Source organism: Stenella coeruleoalba, assembly GCF_951394435.1.
Source record: "Stenella coeruleoalba genome assembly, chromosome: 2".
Classification (NCBI taxonomy): domain Eukaryota; kingdom Metazoa; phylum Chordata; class Mammalia; order Artiodactyla; family Delphinidae; genus Stenella; species Stenella coeruleoalba.
The window spans coordinates 36,706,487-36,724,276 of record NC_137147.1 but is presented as its reverse complement, the minus strand read 5'-3'; the positions used below and the strand labels follow the sequence as shown (position 1 = coordinate 36,724,276).

Here is a 17,790-nt window from a genome sequence, read left to right as displayed (position 1 = left end):
ATATAAAATAGATAACTAATAAGAACCTACTGTATAGCACAGGAAACTCTACTCAATACTCTGTAATGGCCTATATGGGAAAAGAATCTAAATAAGAGTGGATATATGTATACGTACAGCTGATTCACTTTGCTGTACACCTGGAACTAACACAACATTGTAAATCAACTATACTCCAATAAAAATAAAAATAAAAAAATTCAGTCTATAGCAGCTATCTTTCATATCTATACATTTCAATATTTCCTTTAAAACTACATCCATCTTGATGGAAATCTGTATCCTTTTTTTTTTTTACAATTGTAAATAATGCTGTGATAAACACCTTTATACATATATCTTTGTGTACATGTATAAATATTTCTGTAGGATGAACTCCTAGAAGTGAAATTATTTGGTCAAAGTAAACACATATTTAAATTTTAGATAATATCAAACTGCCCTTCAAAAAGGTTGTAAAAATGTACACCTCCTCAAAATGGAAGAAAGTTTCTGTAGTTACTGCTAGTGTGAACATGTACATCAAAAGATTTTACTTATCTCTTACAAATGGGCCATTCTTGGTCTTCATTTTATTTGATAAATATGTAACATGTGACATAGTTAATTACCCTTTCTTCTACAAAACACTTTCTTCACTTGTCTTCTAAGGCTGAATCCTCACCTGTTTTCCTCCTAACACAATGGACTCGTCTTTTCGATCTTCCTTCCTGGTTCTTCCTCATCTCCTTGAATTCTAGACATTGAAGTGTCATAGGGATCAGTTCTCAGTCCTCTCTCTACCTACACCCATTCCCTTGGTCAGATCACATCCAATCTCATGGATTTAAATACCACATCTCCACTTGGATGACTAAGAGGCATCTAAATATATCTAAAGCTGGATTTATCATCTTAACCCTAAAACCTGGTCCTTCCACAGTGTCACCTAATATATTTCAACTCAGTAAATGGCAACTCCATCTTTTCAGTTGCTCAAGCCAAATCCTTGGTTTCTTTTTCTTATGCCCCAACTTCCTCTCTTCTTTCAGATTTCTGCTCAAATCAGATCCTGCCTCCCATCACCATTCCCTACACTCTTAATTTACCTATTTTTTTTTTAAATAGCATGTCTTGGGAATTCCCTGGCAGGCCGGTGGTTAGGGATTCGCATTTCCACTGCAGAGGGCCCAGGTTCAATCCCTGGTCCGGGAACTAAGATCCTGCAAGACGCATGGTGTGGCCAAAACAACAACAACAAAAGCATGTCTCAATATGTAAAATTAGAGTATATATTTTTTCAGTGGATCATTGTCTCCTCATCAGAATATTAGCTGAAGGTAGAAACTTAGCTGGTTCTCTATGGTATCTCCAGCACTTAGAGCAGTGTTTTTGGTTGTTGTTGGCATAGTGGCCACTCTATATAATTATTTGTTCAATAAATGAATGAATTGTACAGGTCATACATAGATAATATAATTGGAAACCAGGCCGATGAGGTGGCAAAGGCAGATAAAGCATCCAAGGTTCGGGCCTAGCCTAGGCACTAATATGGAGCTTTAAGCAACTTATCCTTCAAAGTCTTTTTTCATCTGTAAAATGGGGTTTATGCCATATTCTTCAGAAAACAAAGACATTTGGAATGGTCACTATCTACTTGGACAATACACAAAAGTTTCACTACCTGCAACTTCTAGGAACATTTGCTTCAATTCTTCTCTTAATTTCACCTGCTCAGGTATAACACGACTTGAGCGTAGATTTTCAGAGGCTCTTAGGTTGTATTTCCAAAATGCCCACCTAGACAAACTTTTGAGACTTGTAAAGGCAATTATCAGGAAAAAAAAAAAATCGCCTAATTCCATTATGGTGATGGTTGCAGAGCTCTTTAAATATGTTAAAAATCATTGAATTGTATACTCAAAACAGGTTAATTTCATGGTATGTAAATTACATCTCAAGAAAACTGTTAATAAGAAATTAGAGATTCTCTAATTCCATATATGTGGCTCCCGTAAGATATCATCAGAATTTAAGAATAAGGTAAAAGCCATCTACCAAAACCCCAAAACGGAAAATGAATAAAGTTCAATAGATGAGCTCTGCCATTGACTTACACCATCCTAAGAAATGGTCTGTAAAAGAAACCCAGATATTTAGTGCTACTTGAGTAACAGATAAATTAGAGAACTGCATCGGGATAACTGTAAGCTGAGTGTCTAAGAACCAGCCAAGTTCCTCGAGCACAGACAGCACTCAACGGACTCAACTTGCAGGACCAGAAGATTGCTCCCCAGTCCTGCAGTCCCGCTCCCCAAGCAAACGCCCAATCTCACTTCTCCAGAGTGGACGTCTACGAGGAGTGTCCGCCCTCGTTGGTCACTTGGCATCTAACCCCAGATGTGAGTGGGGGATCGGACAAAGCCTAGACTCGCAAAGCTGACGACCCTCCCCGCACTGGCCAACCTGGGGTTACCCCGGACGCTGAGGGAACCATGCGGGCTGGGCTTCAACCTTGGCCGAGCATCAGATTCGCCTGAGAAGGCTTTCAAAACTGTCAGGGGCATCACCCAGTCGCTCCGATTCAGTTTCGGGGTGGGGGCCCTGACACCAGTCTGACGGAGCCGGGGAGCAACAACGCCGGACGCCGCCCCACACTCTGCAGCTCTACCCACTGCCGGCCAGCCCGACGCCCGTCAAGCTCCCCACGCGGGACACGGGCCAGAACGCTCCAGCACAGGCCCCGCGCCCGCCGCCCGCGCCCGCCGCCCGCGCCCGCCAAAACGGTCTCCCGCGAGACCGCCCCTCGGCTCCGCCCCCTGCCCCGCCACCGAAGGGCTGATTCCCTCTTCAGCTGGTTCCCCGCCCACACGAAGGCGAGATCTGGAACGGCTTTTTCCACCAGCCAATCATTTCCGTCAGCCAGTCACCACCAGTTCCTCCGCATCTCCTTCGCCCTCATCCGTCCGCAGTGTCACACGGCACTCGCCCTACAGCCAAGGGTTACCCACGTTCCCGCCTCAGTGGGCTGCGCAGGCGCAACCTGGTTTAGCGGAGCGCAGGCGCAAACTTGCGAACGGCTGTAAGGAAGAGGAACGGGTGGTTCCGCGCGTCCTTGGAGGGAGTGGCTCCTCCAGTTTGGCTAAGTCCTCAGTGGAAGCTTGAGTAGGAGTGCTGCACAGGAAGGTGGAGTTCGCCTCTGCAGCCGCACTTGTCGCTAGGGTGTGTTGGAGCGCAGGCAAAGGTTCAGGGTAGGGAAGGGTCCCTAATAGCCTTTGTTTCGCGGAAGGAGACTTCTGTAGTTGGAAGTTCCGAGTCTGGTAGACTGGGGAGGAGGGGTTGTTCCCACCTTGTCAGACCTGCACACAGGCGCCTTGCCCCTGAGGAAAGAGTCGCCGGGCAAGAAAGTACCTGGTGGCTGCCTGCTGGCTCCTGTACTTGTGTGGCAGCAAGCCGCATTAATCTGACGCGAAGATGTTTCTGCCAGGATAGTTGGGGATGCCTGGAATCTAGAGTCGAACTCAGAAACCCAAACCTTATTTCCTCTAAGAAAATTCGAGTTCAGCCCAGGACTTGATCAAGGGTTACATGGCAGGTTAGAGACAGATGTTCAACAAGAACTAAAGTCTTCTTGCACGCCATTGCTATTTTCCACCGTGCTGAGTGGAACACATGCTAAATGGAGCTCCATAAATTTACCATTTCTCCTCAAACTCTTGCTGTCCTCCATATGTCGTCTCCCCAGTCTTGGACCTAGGGTCAGTTTCTTGTATGGCCCCTTAGAAAATTAAGCATTCCAGTTGACCTCTCCCTGTCCCACACCTGAAGGAGATCTAAATGCTTAAACTAGTGGATCTGGTTGTCATGTTTACTTTTGGTCATTTGGCTAGTTTCCAGTTTGGGGCAATTATGAACAATGCTGCCATGAATAATTTTGTAAATGTCTTTTTGTAGAATATACATACATATTTCTGTTACCTATATATGTAGGAGTGGAGCTGCTGGTTCATAAGGCATGCCTGTGTTCAATTTTAGATACAAACTGTGGGAGGTTTCTAGAATAATGGCTCCCTAAAAGTGTGCTTGTCCTACTCTCCGGAACCTGTGAGTATATTGGGCTACATGGCAAAAGAGAATTAAGGTTGCTAATCAGCTGACCTTAAAATATGGAGATTATTCTGGATTGTCCAAGTGGGCCTAATGTAATCACAACGATCCTTAAAAGAGGAGGGAGGCAGGAGGAGGAGAATAAAAGAAATAGTCATACGAAAAAGACTGGGCAGACTTCATGACCCTGGCTTTGAAGGTGGAAGAAGGAGGCAATGCGCCAAGAAAGTGGGCATCTTCTAGAAGATGGAAAAGACAAGGAAATGGATTCTCCCCTCCCCAGAAGGAACTTAGCTCTGAGACCTCCAGAAATGCAGGATAATAAATATTTGTTTCAGCCACAAAGTTTGTGATAATTTGTTACAGCAGCAGGAAACTGATAACACTGCCAAACTTTTCCAAAGTAATTTTATCAATTCATACACTTTGAGAGCTTTGAAATAAAATGTCCATACTTTACCCTCACACCACACTCACTGAACTGGAATCTCTGGATAAGCCCAGAAAAAGAAATGATTTTTTAATTAGGTGATTCTGCTGCATCTTGAAGGTTGAGAACTATTTGTCTAAATCCTTAAATCTAAATTCATGTCTCATCATTGAAGAACAGAGTGGCAGCGATTTGGCCACAAGATAAAAGCAGTTCTAGAAAAGATTTGTTCCAGGTAGTGGAAGGGTTCCTCTCCCTTGTCTGCTCAGAGTTAACATAGCTAATCTTTTACAGTTAACTCGTTGAACAATCAGTTTCTACTAATACAATTCATAAAGGAGCATTAAGACTAAGGACTCTGTACTTGCAGAAGATTTTTCTTTAACATGCTTATGAAGTGGCTCCTTGAGACACTTCCGCATCTTGGCACGTTCACCTTCATGGGGAACTTGACCCCAAGAGCTGACAGTACTTGCAATTCCTCAAAAAGAAGGAGTTGGAGAAGTGGGGAAACAGCTAGCCTGGCTCGTTGAGTTGTGCAGTCCTTCCAGCTCTTTGTGCTGAGGCCGCAGCAGGCAGCTGACCCTTGGGCCATGACCCTGGGGAATCCTGAACAAGAAGGTGGTTTTCTTAGAGGTTGGGTTGCAGGTGGAGGCTCTGGACAGGGTGTCCCTTCATTTCCTCAAGGATATTCTTCAGAAGAAAGGTAAGTGAACTTCTTACATTGCATCCAGGGATCCTGGAGTCAACTTACTTGGTAGTGATACCACCAACTGCTGGGCCCCCCTTGGCAACAAATTCAAAAGTCCTAAGAAGCCCTGGGCAGTTTTCATTAAAAATATGTCATCTAAAAAGAAATGAAATTGAGTTACTTGTAGTGAGGTGGATGGACTTAGAGGCTGTCACACAGAGTGAAGTAAGTCAGAAAGAGAAAAGCAAATACCATATGCTAACATATATATGGAATCTAAAAAAACAAAGGTTATGAAGAACCTAGGGGCAGGACAGGAATAAAGATGCAGACGTAGAGAATGGACTTGAGGACATGGGGAGGGGGAAGGGTAAGCTGGGATGAAGTGAGAGAGTGGCATGGACATATCTACACTACCAAATGTAAAATAGATAGCTAGTGGGAAGCAGCCGCATAGCACAGGGAGATCAGCTTGGTGCTTTGTGACCACCTAGAGAGGTGGGATAGGGAGGGTGGGTGGGAGATGCAAGAGGGAGGGGATATGGGTATATATGTATATTTATAGCTGATTCACTTTGTTATACAGCAGAAGCTAACACAACATTGTAAAGCAATTATACTCCAATAAAAATGTTATATATATATATATATGTCATCAAAAGGAATGAAGAGTGAGCCAGTGTTCAAACTATAAACTAGTAGGAGCTAACAGTTCAAGTACTTTCCTGACTAGTGTCAAATGTCAGTTTCCCTTTAAAATTTGAAATACTCCATGGCATGCTGAGCTCCAGAGTGCCTTGGCACACATTTGAGACCCATGGCTGTCAGTTTAGAAGTTGTTCTCATCTTTTCCTTGAATGAGTATTCAAGATAACCATTTTCTTCCAAAGTGTTACTTTTATAAGGTCCAGTGTAACTTCACACCTTCCACCCTGAAGATCCCTCTAAAACTAAGCCCCACAGGAGTCCTTTTCAATTGACCACAGCAGGCGCTGAGTGTCCACTCTGGCCTGTTCAGATTCTGACCTGTTCCCACAGAGGACATCTTGGATAAATCTAAAACTACCTTGGAAGATGAGCAGTTTCGTATTCTAAATGAAAAAAATTAGAGATTATATATTTAAAAACAGTCCATTAACTTAGATATCGGCCTACATCTAGGAAAACTGGCAGACACTATAAATACTAAGAAAATTTAAAACACAATATAGTCTATTGCACATTTTTAAGAATTCTTAATGACTTTCCTACCCTTCAGCATTTCACATCTGATTTTCAAACTCTCAGTTAATCAAATAGATAAGATAGATTCAAATTACAGAATATAACTTTACCTAGATTCATAAGGGGGTATAACCAAAAAACTACTCATTCTAGAAACAGGCCATTAACTATAGATATAAATATTCCAACTAAGAACAAGTTTTGATTAATATCCTGCTTAAAATACAGTTAATAAATATAATTAGATACTATATATTACAATTAACAATCCAGACTAGACCACAAGTAAATGTACAAAACAAGATTACAACAAAGAAAAGTTAATTGCCAAATATCAAAGGAGAGAAGAGATTTAAGTGAAAAGTTTCAAATGTGTTTTATTCATAACGTAGCCATATTCAAGATGCTGGAGGAAATGTCCATGTCTGCTGAGTTCTGGTTGGCAGAAATTCTTTATTCATTATCCTATCCAGTCTCACATGCAGAAGCAATCTTTGATTTGTCAGAGGCTTCATATACTTGTATAATAAGCCTTAGGTGATTGCTGATTTTCTTGTCTGCTGTTTTCATGTTAAATCTCAGCATCTTCTTAATAGTTTCTCAAAAGTCAACAAGCTACAAAGAACCACAAAAATCAAGACATGTCATTAGTTTTGCTCACCTACTTAACTATGTACAATGAAATTTTTATTAGAAATTTAGTTTTATTAAACATTTCTTTATGAAGTGTACATTATTCTATGTTCAAATGTATTTTTAAGCAAAAAAAAATTACAAGAAATCTAAAATTACCTTTGCATTTTAAGATTTGTTTTTATTTTTACAATCTTATAGACTAAACCTAATTTTATTGCTGCTTGTTTTTCATCCATGAGGTAATTATTTTTTGGACTTCTGATTTGCTGTAGGTAATAGCTGTCCCCTAAATACATATCTCTCCACCCATTCTCTAAAAACTATAGTGATCAACAAGGAGAGCAGATAAAACTCTCCATAAATCATGCCTAAAGCTTAAGTAAAGAATACCACAGACTTCAGTTTTCATATAAGTGGGGAAATAAATATTCTAAACCAACAGAGGCAGCTCCAGAGCCCACACTGGAGTATGCAGTTAGTTTCCTCTGGTGTCCCGGAAAAGGGACAGTTCATAAAGGGGGAAATACGAAGAACAAGTCTGAGACCTGATGAATCAGAATACCGGCAACTGGGGAAGGAAAAGAAAGGGGCTTAGAGCATGTGAGAGCAGAAATGGCCGATCTAGAGGGCAAGGTTTCTGAGCAGAGAGGGAGCTACTTGGAAGGGTGAGGTGTTCCCTAGAGGCTTCGTGCCAAGGGAAAAGAAAAAAGCAAGCACTGGAAATTAAGGGACCTATATAAACAAGAGAGTATTGCAAAAACAGACATCACATAAACCCCCACCCCAAAATAAAAGGCTTTACTTCCTAAGTAAACTTTAGCAACTGCACTCACCATGTCAACAGAAGAGGGTGGTACGGAGTTAAGAAGCCTAGTAAGTATACCCTGCCCCTTAAGTACCCTGAGGTAGAAACACCTGAAATTGAGAGGGCAGGGCAATCAAAGGGATTTTAACGTGAATAGATAAATGGCAAATATCCATTTTAAATTGTTATGAGAAGAAAACAGAAAAGCAGTATCATCCAAACTGTTCAGGTGGTGAAAATACTACCCCCAGAAAAACTGCCACGAAGCAGAGGCAACATGTTTGACAACACCTGAAATGAATTAAATATCAATTAAACAAGGATTTGCAGACATGGGGAAAAAACACCTTTTGAATCAGAAATGCAATAATTTGGAGGGACTTCCCTGGCTGTCTAGTGGTTAAGACTCTGCACTTCCACTGCAGGGGACAGGGGTTCGCTCCCTGGTCGGGGAACTAAGATCCAGCATGCTGACGCAGCCAAAAAAAAAGCAATAATTTGGAATAGAAATGGACAAAAATAATATCTAGATGCCTAATGGATAAGAAAGATGTGATGATTAAACACAAGCAAGACATCTCAGAAATGAAGAGTAAACTACAGAATGCCCAAAGAAGAGATCAGAATGAAAATATAATAAGGGAGGGACACTAAGAGAATAAAAACAATTAAGAAAATGAATATGCAGAAGTTAAAAAAGAGAAAAAAAAGAAAATGGTAATATCATGACTTTTGGTTTTAAGAATCTCTTATGGAAATTCGTTAAAGTCTCATGTTTCTTGGGCTTCCCTGGTGGCGCAGTGGTTGAGAGTCCTCCTGCCGATGCAGGGGACATGGGTTCGTGCCCCGGTCTGGGAAGATCCCGGATGCCGTGGAGCGGCTGGGCCCGTGAGCCATGGCCGCTGAGCCTGCGTGTCCGAAGCCTGTGCTCCGCAACGGGAGAGGCCACAACAGTGAGAGGCCCGCGTACCACCCCCCCAAAAGAGTTTCATGTTTCTTAAGAAACATGTATGGGGGTGTGACATGTAATCCCACAATAGCCCCAAATTATCATTTAGGCTTTAGAAAATTCTCTTAAAATATCTGCTTTATAAATCTAGTGAGAACCTAAGCAAGTTTAGAAGCACTACCCTCTTGTCCAAGAAAGTGATCCAGCCCCACAAAAATGGTTTCCCCTTAACTTTCATTTTCTCTCATCCCTACCCTGCTTGTATTTGGTTAGTCAGAGGACGTGTACACAATCCTAAGCTATGATAATCATATATCCCATTCCTTGCCACTGTGAATTCACTAAGGATAGGCATTTGACCTAAGCTGGGCTTGTAAGACCCTTTCTTGGGATTCTCTCTCCTGTCACAGAAAATCTAACTGTAAAATTCTGTGGCTGTCAGCCAGACAGACAAGCTGACAGAGAGCTGCCAAGAAGAATATGAGAAAGGCCTTATATTGAAGATTCCAGGTGCTAATCTGTGGCCCAGGTGCATCCCTGCCTTCTCAGAGCTCTGGTTGTTTAACTGCCTTTGATTCCACAAGCCTATCAATTCTCTTTTGTCTAAGGTAGTCTAAATTGAGGTGGGTGTTTATCATTTCAACTTAAATAATCTTAATATAGTAATTTAAAAAAAAAAAAACCTCTTCTTGTTGTCCCGGTACTTCTTCAAGTGTGCTCTTTGCTGTGCAGAGCTCAGGAGAGACAGTTTTTTAACATTTGATGGGCCCTCTCTTTGTCCCACCTTGCATCTTGCTCAGCAGAGTCTACTGTAGTTTCCAAGTCTGTTTCCATAACTGCCTTCCCTTTCATTGCTTCAACTTTTGTTAAAGATTGCCTGAGCTTCTCAATTGTTTTGTCCTGTGAGGGTATAAGGTTGGGGGAAAGGGAGATGACTGTGATTAAAACTCCTCTAAATAACAGGCATGATACATAATAACTCATGCTTTTTTTTTCTTCTTTTTCTTTTTTCTTTCTTTCTTTTTTTTTGGAAGAGCTAGATAATGGAAAAGAAAGAAAATTCCACAACTTATGAATTAAGAGACATTTCTCCACCATCATGCTCATCAATAACCAACAGTTACTGAGCACTTTTATAAACTAGGCACTTGGGATTTAAAGAGGTTTAACACATGTTCCATGTCCTCAAAAGTCTTATAGTCTGTGCTAATCAAACACAGAAATAGAGAAAATAACTGGCTGCAATAAGAGAAATATTCTTGATAATCAACTGGCAAAAAAAAAGTTGATCAGTAAGTATCTAGTGTATATTTGGTTTCAGGCATAAAATGTATGTTTGAAATACTACAACTGGAGCTTGATATAGAGAAGATCCAAAGAGCATCCCCCCAAAAATCACTAAAACTTTTAACCATTAACCCAATAAGAAAGACAAAAGTATGACTGAAACAAAAAGCAAGGGATCTAGATACCTAACATTTAGAATACCGGTTACCTTTGAGGAGGATACCTGGGGGCTTCAGTGGGATTGATAATACTCTGATTCTTAACATGAGTGGTAGATTTGTAGCATCTAATTTTATTATTCTATATGCTTTTATATTATATATATATATTCTTTTATATGTATGTAAAATAATTTTAATGTTAATTTTTCAAGTTCAAGGAGAAACATGCAGCAAAAATAGAAACAGACCAAAGCTTAAGTGAATTTTTGAAAGTCTCATTTTTTTACTTACTTTAAGGACATTTACTCTTGTCAGTTGAGTTTTCATAGTTTTATTTGACAATTTAAAGTCACTGAGCTGTTTCTGAAGTTCATGAATTTTCTCCTCTAATCTTTGAGTTGTAACAACCTTCAAATTCTGCTGAATTTTCAGTAATGTTTCTTGCTTGTTGTCTTTCTCTAGCTGCTTGAATGTTTTGCCATGCTCCATCTGGGAAATCTTAGTCTGGGAGTTTTCCTTTACAGAAATCAACAGTATTAGAATTAAGAAGTTATGCTTTAAGATGGTGTTCTACAGTAGCATACCAGATCTACTCTACACTGACAAACTGTAGACTTAATTCTTACATAAGTAGAATAGTTTTCACCATAAATATGCATTATTAAAATAATCCAGAAAATAAAATATGACAATAAAAGTGATGGCTTAAGGCTAACAAGGGTACAGTTAAGTATACAATGTTATAAACACCAGGTGATAGTAGAGATTAGTTCAACTTTTCTAAGAATGTATTATAAGGAAATAATAAAATATTTAGATAAAGACTCAAGCACAAAGATATTCTATACAACATTATTCATAACATGAAGAAATAAAAACAATGCAAATGTCAAAAAATAGTTAAAATAAATTACATGTGATTGATTATACATTCATTATAAATAAAGTTTTCAAAAATATTTACTAAGAGAAAGTACTAATGATATAGTTAAATGACAGAAGCAGGATGAAGAAAAAATATGCTATCTCAATTATGTTAAAATATTCTTGGAAAATAATCATAGGAAGATATACCTATATGTTAACACTGATTATCTCAAAGGGGTAGAAATACTGATTGTTTTAATTGTATTCTTTCTACTATTCTGTACTTTATAAAGTTACTACCAGAAAAAAAAAAGAGAGAGAGAGAAGAGGTGTAGATTTAATGAAGATACCACATATTTTCATTATATATAAACTAAAAATTAGTAAAATATATTGAAAAGAACCACTAGTTCTTTCAAAAAAGGAAACAGATACTCCAGGCAAGACTGGTTAAAGAAGGAAGAGAAAATGAAAATACACAGTATTACGAAGGAGATATATACAAAACTAATGTACATAAATTAATTTTATTAAGAGAAAAAAGTTATTAGAAGACAATGGAGTAATGCCTTCAAATCTCTGTGTGAAAATAAAGTCTAAATTCAACTATAAATTGAGCCTGAAGTTTAAAAAAAAAAATTAGCTTTTGACAAAATTCAACACCCATTTATGATAAAAACCCTGCAGAAAGTAGGCATAGAGGGAACTTTCCTCAACATAATAGAGGCCATATATGACAAACCCACAGCCAACATCGTCCTCAATGGTGAAAAACTGAAAGCATTTGCACTAAGATCAGGAACAAGACAAGGTTGCCCACTCTCACCACTCTTATTCAGCATAGTTTTGGAAGTTTTAGCCACAGCAATCAGAGAAGAAAAGGAAATAAAAGGAATCCAAATCAGAAAAGAAGTAAAGGTGTCACTGTTTGTAGATGACATGATACTCTACACAGAGAATCCTAAAGATGCTACCAGAAAACTACTAGAGCTAATCAATGAATTTGGTAAAGTAGCAGGATACAAAATTAATGCACAGAAATCTCTGGCATTCCTATACACTAATGATGAAAAATCAGAAAGTGAAATCAAGAAAACACTCCCACTTACCACTGTGACAAAAAGAATAAAATATCTAAGAATAAACCTACCTAAGGAGACAAAAGACCTGTATGCAGAAAATTATAAGACACTGATGAAAAAATTAAAGATGATACAAATAGATGGAGAGACATACCATGTTCTTGGATTGGAAGAATCAACATTGTGAAAATGACTCTACTACCCAAAGCAATCTACAGATTCAATGTAATCCCTATCAAACTACCACTGGCATTTTTCACAGAACTAGAACAAAATATTTCACAATTTGTATGGAAACACAAAAGACTCCAAATAGCCAAAGCAATCTTGAGAATGAAAAACGGAGCTGGAGGAATCAGGCTCCCTGACTTCAGACTATACTACAAAGCTACAGTAATCAAGACAGTATGGTACTAGCACAAAAACAGAAAGATAGATCAAGGGAACAGGATAGAAAGCCCAGAGATAAAGCCACGCACATATGGTCACCTTATTTTTCATAAAGGAGGCAGGAATATACAGTGGAGAAAGGACAGCCTCTTCAATAAGTGGTGCTGGGAAAACTGGACAGCTACATGTAAAAGTATGAAATTAGAACACTCCGTAACACCATACACAAAAATAAGCTCAAAATGGATTAAAGACCTAAATGTAAGACCAGAAACTATCAAACTCTTAGAGGAAAATATAGGCAGAACACTCTATGACATAAATCACAGCAAGATCCTTTTTGACCCACCTCCTAGAGAAATGGAAATAAAAACAAAAATAAACAAATGGGACCTAATGAAACTTCAAAGCTTTTGCACAGCAAAGGAAACCATAAAAAAACCAAAGACAACCCTCAGAATGGGAGAAAATATTTGCAAATGAAGCAACTGACAAAGGATTAATCTCCAAAATTTACAAGCAGCTCATGCAGCTCAATAACAAAAAAAACAAACAACCCAATCCAAAAATGGGCAGAAGACCTAAATAGACATTTCTCCAAAGAAGATATACAGATTGCCAACAAACACATGAAAGAATGCTCAAATCATTAATCATTAGAGAAATGCAAATCAAAACTACAATGAGATATCATCTCACACCAGTCAGAATGGCCATCATCCAAAAATCTAGAAACGATAAATGCTGGAGAGGGTGTGGAGAAAAGGGAACACTCTTGCACTGCTGGTGGGAATGTGAATTGGTACAGCCACTATGGAGAACAGTATGGAGATTCCTTAAAAAACTACAAATAGAACTACCATATGACCCAGCAATCCCAGTACTGGGCATATACCCTGAGAAAGCCATAATTCAAAAAGAGTCATGTACCAAAATGTTCATTGCAGCTCCATTTACAATAGCCCGGAGATGGAAACAACCTAAGTGTCCATCATCGGATGAATGGATAAAGAAGATGTGGCACATATGTACAATTAAATATTACTCAGCCATAAAAAGAAACAAAATTGAGCTATTTGTAATGAGGTGGATAGACCTAGAGTCTGTCATACAGAGTGAAGTAAGTCAGAAAGAGAGAGACAAATACCGTATGCTAACATATATATGGAATTTAAGAAAAAAAAATGTCATGAAGAACCTAGGGGTAAGACAGGAATAAAGACACAGACCTACTAGAGAATGGACTTGAGAATATGGGGAGGGGGAAGGGTAACCTGTGACAAAGCGAGAGGGTGGCATGGACATATATACACTACCAAACGTAAGGTAGATAGCTAGTGGGAAGCAGCCACATAGCACAGAGAGATGAGCTTGGTGCTTTTTGACCACCTGGAGGGGTGGGATGGGGAGTGTGGGAGGGAGGGAGATGCAAGAGGGAAGAGACATGGGGACATATGTATATGTATAACTGATTCACTTTGTTATAAAGCAGAAACTAACACACCATTGTAAAGCAATTATACTCCAATAAAGATGTAAAAAAATACTTGTCATTTATGCAAGTATTCAAAAAATTTTTTCTCTCCAAGACACCATTTCTTAGGAATCTATTAGAGGATATAACCCAGCAAAATAAGAAAGTAAACCAAAAGAGAGGAAGACAAGAGATTCATGAAACAGTGCAACCTAACCAGGAGATTGGAGAAGAAAAGTCACAGGATTATAGCTGTGCCCAGGCTGACAGAGCAAACAGTCCAGACCGACACAAGAGAATTAAGGACTTTGGATGAGAAAGAATGGGAGATTTTTATAGATTAGAAGATCCTCCGATGCAGTATTTGGGGAAAAAATTAATAAGTGAATGTTGAAAATTATACATATGAAACACAAGGGAAGTATTAACTCTAGGAAAAATAACATGCACTACAAGAAAGGAAAGGTCACAAGAGTATAATACTTGGCATTTTGTAAACACTATTTAGTGTCATAGTGAAGTAAATGCTGATTATGGATTTAGCTAAAAATATTGATATAACAATACTGGGAAGATGGAAGGGGGAGTTGGGAAAAAGATAAACCTTCATCTGTCATATAATAGGAAGTCAACAGATAATGTCTAAAATAAATAACTCAAGATATAGCAATATAAGCAAATTATTTTTAAAAATGGAATTAACTACCAGAAGCAACAGCTAAAGGGGTTAAAAGTAGTTCCCTCTGGGAAATAGGATAGATGGAGGTACAGAAGTGGGCTGCTGCTTTTCAATAGAAGACTCTTGTTATATTTAATTTTTTTAAATGTACATATATATAATATATACATATAAGTGTAAAAGGTAAAAAAAAGTCTCTTAAATAACTTCAGCTCAAAGAAGAAACGGAAACCAATAGTAAAAGTATAAACATATAAAACATAGTAAAAGGACACTTCTTATTAAAAGGTATTGGACAAGCCACAGAGGAATATTTGTAGCCTTTGATGCTTTTATGATTTAAAACAAAGGACCAAAGAAAAGCATATTTACATAAAGAAAAAGAGAAATTAGGGGTGTAGATTTAATAAAGATACCATATATTTTCATTACTTATACATAAAAAATAAATGGTAAAATGTATAGGGAAAAGAACCATTAGTTCTCTGGAAAGATAAAATAGATGCCCCAGGTAAGCCTGGTTAAGGAGGAAAGAGAGAAAGTAAAATATTAGAAAGGAGAAACATACAGAATGCATAGATATAGAAAAGATGAAAATAATTCTAAACAGTACTTTGTAACTCAGTGGCAATAAGTTGAAAACCTAAAAGAAATACATTGTTTCCTAGAAAACAATATAATATTCAACTGTGTCCAGAAAATCCAAGAACTCTAGTAAAGAAAACTATTGGACTTAATAAGTAAATTCAGTAAGGTGGTATATAATTTTTAAAGATATAAACATATCAAAGGCTTTTATCTATATTAGTAATAATCATTTCAAATAGAAATAGGGAAAATATGCCACTCATAATGGGCAGGAAATCTATTTTCCTTCCTGACCTAGGAGTAAACTTTACAAGAAAAAATTACGTGAAGGACTTTTATAGGACTTATATGAAAGAACATTATAAAATCCTATTACAGTACACAAAATAAGATCTGCTAAAGGGAAGGAGGACATGTACAAAATTATCAAAAATCATCAATTTTCAAAAATCATACCATTACAAAGCCAACTGAGTAAACTACAAACAATATTTACAAATTGCTACTTTGACAGGTATAAAATTTACATTGAACATTCAACTCATACAGTGTAATCATTAACCTACTTTTATTTTTGTCCTCTGTTGTTCCTTTAAATGTATTCTGTGGAGTTAATTCTTCATTTGCCATTAACTGAAACTAAGGCCAGGGCCATGTTTTTCCTGATCACTTTCAGTTTAATGTAAAACTTATAACATTGCCTTTACTAAAAGGTACCTTTACAACAACAGGTCAAGAACTTATAAAGTAAAAACAACCAAATAGTAATATTAGACATGACAAACATAATAGCTGAAATGAACAACACAATAGATGAGATAAATAGGATGGATAAAGCTGAGAACAAATTGAGTCAGTTGGAAAATCAGACTGAGAAACTCTCTGAGAAGGTGGCAAGAAAGGCAGTACCAATAGGGGTGTGTGTGTGTGTGTGTGTGTGTGTGTGTGTCTGTATAAAGAGAGAAAGATTTGGCTAACACAACTGTGGGGTCTGGCAAGTCCAAAATCTTCAGGGCAGGCTGGCAGGTTGGAGGCCCAGGGAAGAGCTGATGTTGCAGCTCAGGTCTGAAGGCAATCTAGAGGTAGAATTCCTCCTCTTCAGGGGACCTCAGTCTTTTCTTTTAAGGGCTTCAACTGCTTGGATGAGGCTCACTCATTATGGAGAGTAATCTGCTTTACTCAAAGACTTCTTGTTATGTTAATCACATCTAACATGCAACATCTAGACTGATGTTTGATCAAGCATCAGGGCACCATATCTTGGTCAAGTTGACACATAAAATTAACCACCATGCAAAGAAATGATGGATAGAATTAGAATTGCCAACGTTCTGTTAAGAGTCACAGGAGGAGAAAGAGTAGAAAAAGAAGAAAAGTAAAAACAAAAAAAAACAAAAGAAAGAAATCAAAAGAAAATAAAGAGAGGAAAATGTTTAAATAAATAATGGTAAAATTGACAGATGAAAGACTTAGATTTAAAAATTCATGGAGTGCCAAATAAGAGAGATAAGGTAAAACAATATACCTAAGCACATTATAGGGAAATTTAAGAACATTAAAGCAAATGAGAAAAGTTTTAAGGTTTCCTGAGAGAAAGAACAGATCACCTACAAAGGAATAAGAATCACATTTTTGTTAGACTTTTCAACAGTAACAGAGGATGCAAGGAGATAATTTTAAAGAATTTAATGAAGGAACTTTGAACCTAGAAGTTTATATCCAGCCAAATTGTCATTCAAATATGAGGGCATACTAAAAGTGTTATCAGGCACACGTGGTGTCAGAAAGTTTGCCACACAAAGATCCAATTTTTTAAAACTCTCTTGTGGAAACACTCAAATTAGGAGAAAAATCCAGGAGGAGGCTTCAAGAAATATGCAACTAAGAGAAATCAAACACGTTGGTCAAATTTGGTGGTTGTCTAAAAAATTAGGACCAAGTAAAAGAAACCAAATAAAAGATATATCATGCAACAATGAACCCCCCAAAAATTGCATTAGTGATCATAATTTCTGAAAACAGAATTTAAGGCAATATTTTATAAAGGACAAATAAGAGAATGTTTTATAGTGCTTAAAAGAACAGGATAGCAAAATCATCGTGAGCGCACATGCTCCAGTAATCTATAAAACAAAAACTGATAGAACAGCACAGACAAATGGATGAATCAAAAATTATACTTGGAGGAGTTCCCTGGTGGTCCAGTTGTTAAGAATCTACCTGCCAATGCAGGGGATATGGGTTTGAGCCCTAGTCTGGGAAGATCCCACATGCTGCGGAGCAACTAAGCCCGTGTGCCACAACTACTGAGCCCATGCTCTAGAGCCTGTGAGCTGCAACTACTGAGCTCACATGCTGCAACCACTGTAACCCGAGCGCCTAGAGCTCATGCTTCAAAACAAGAGAAGCCACTGCAATAAGAAGCCCGAGCACCTCAACGA

General features: G+C 38.2%; 2 protein-coding genes across 3 annotated transcripts in view; both read right to left on the bottom strand.

Moving 5' to 3' along the window:
* The window catches only part of ESR2 (estrogen receptor 2), a 133,599-nt gene extending 130,068 nt beyond the window's left edge, over window positions 1-3,531 (bottom strand). For both annotated transcript variants that reach the window (XM_079912186.1, XM_079912187.1), the window contains exon 1: window positions 1,664-3,531. The gene's annotated coding sequence lies outside the window, so the exon portion shown is untranslated. The remainder of the gene's footprint in view (window positions 1-1,663) is intronic.
* Window positions 3,532-9,189: 5,658 nt separating this feature from the next.
* LOC307182309 (uncharacterized protein) overlaps window positions 9,190-17,790 on the bottom strand; it is a gene marked incomplete at its 5' end in the record, with an annotated part of 42,156 nt that continues 33,555 nt past the window's right edge. The window contains 2 exons of the mRNA XM_079913565.1: window positions 9,190-9,721; window positions 10,561-10,785. Of these exons, the coding sequence (XP_079769691.1) occupies window positions 9,557-9,721; window positions 10,561-10,785 (390 nt within the window). The 3' untranslated portion in view covers window positions 9,190-9,556. The remainder of the gene's footprint in view (window positions 9,722-10,560; window positions 10,786-17,790) is intronic.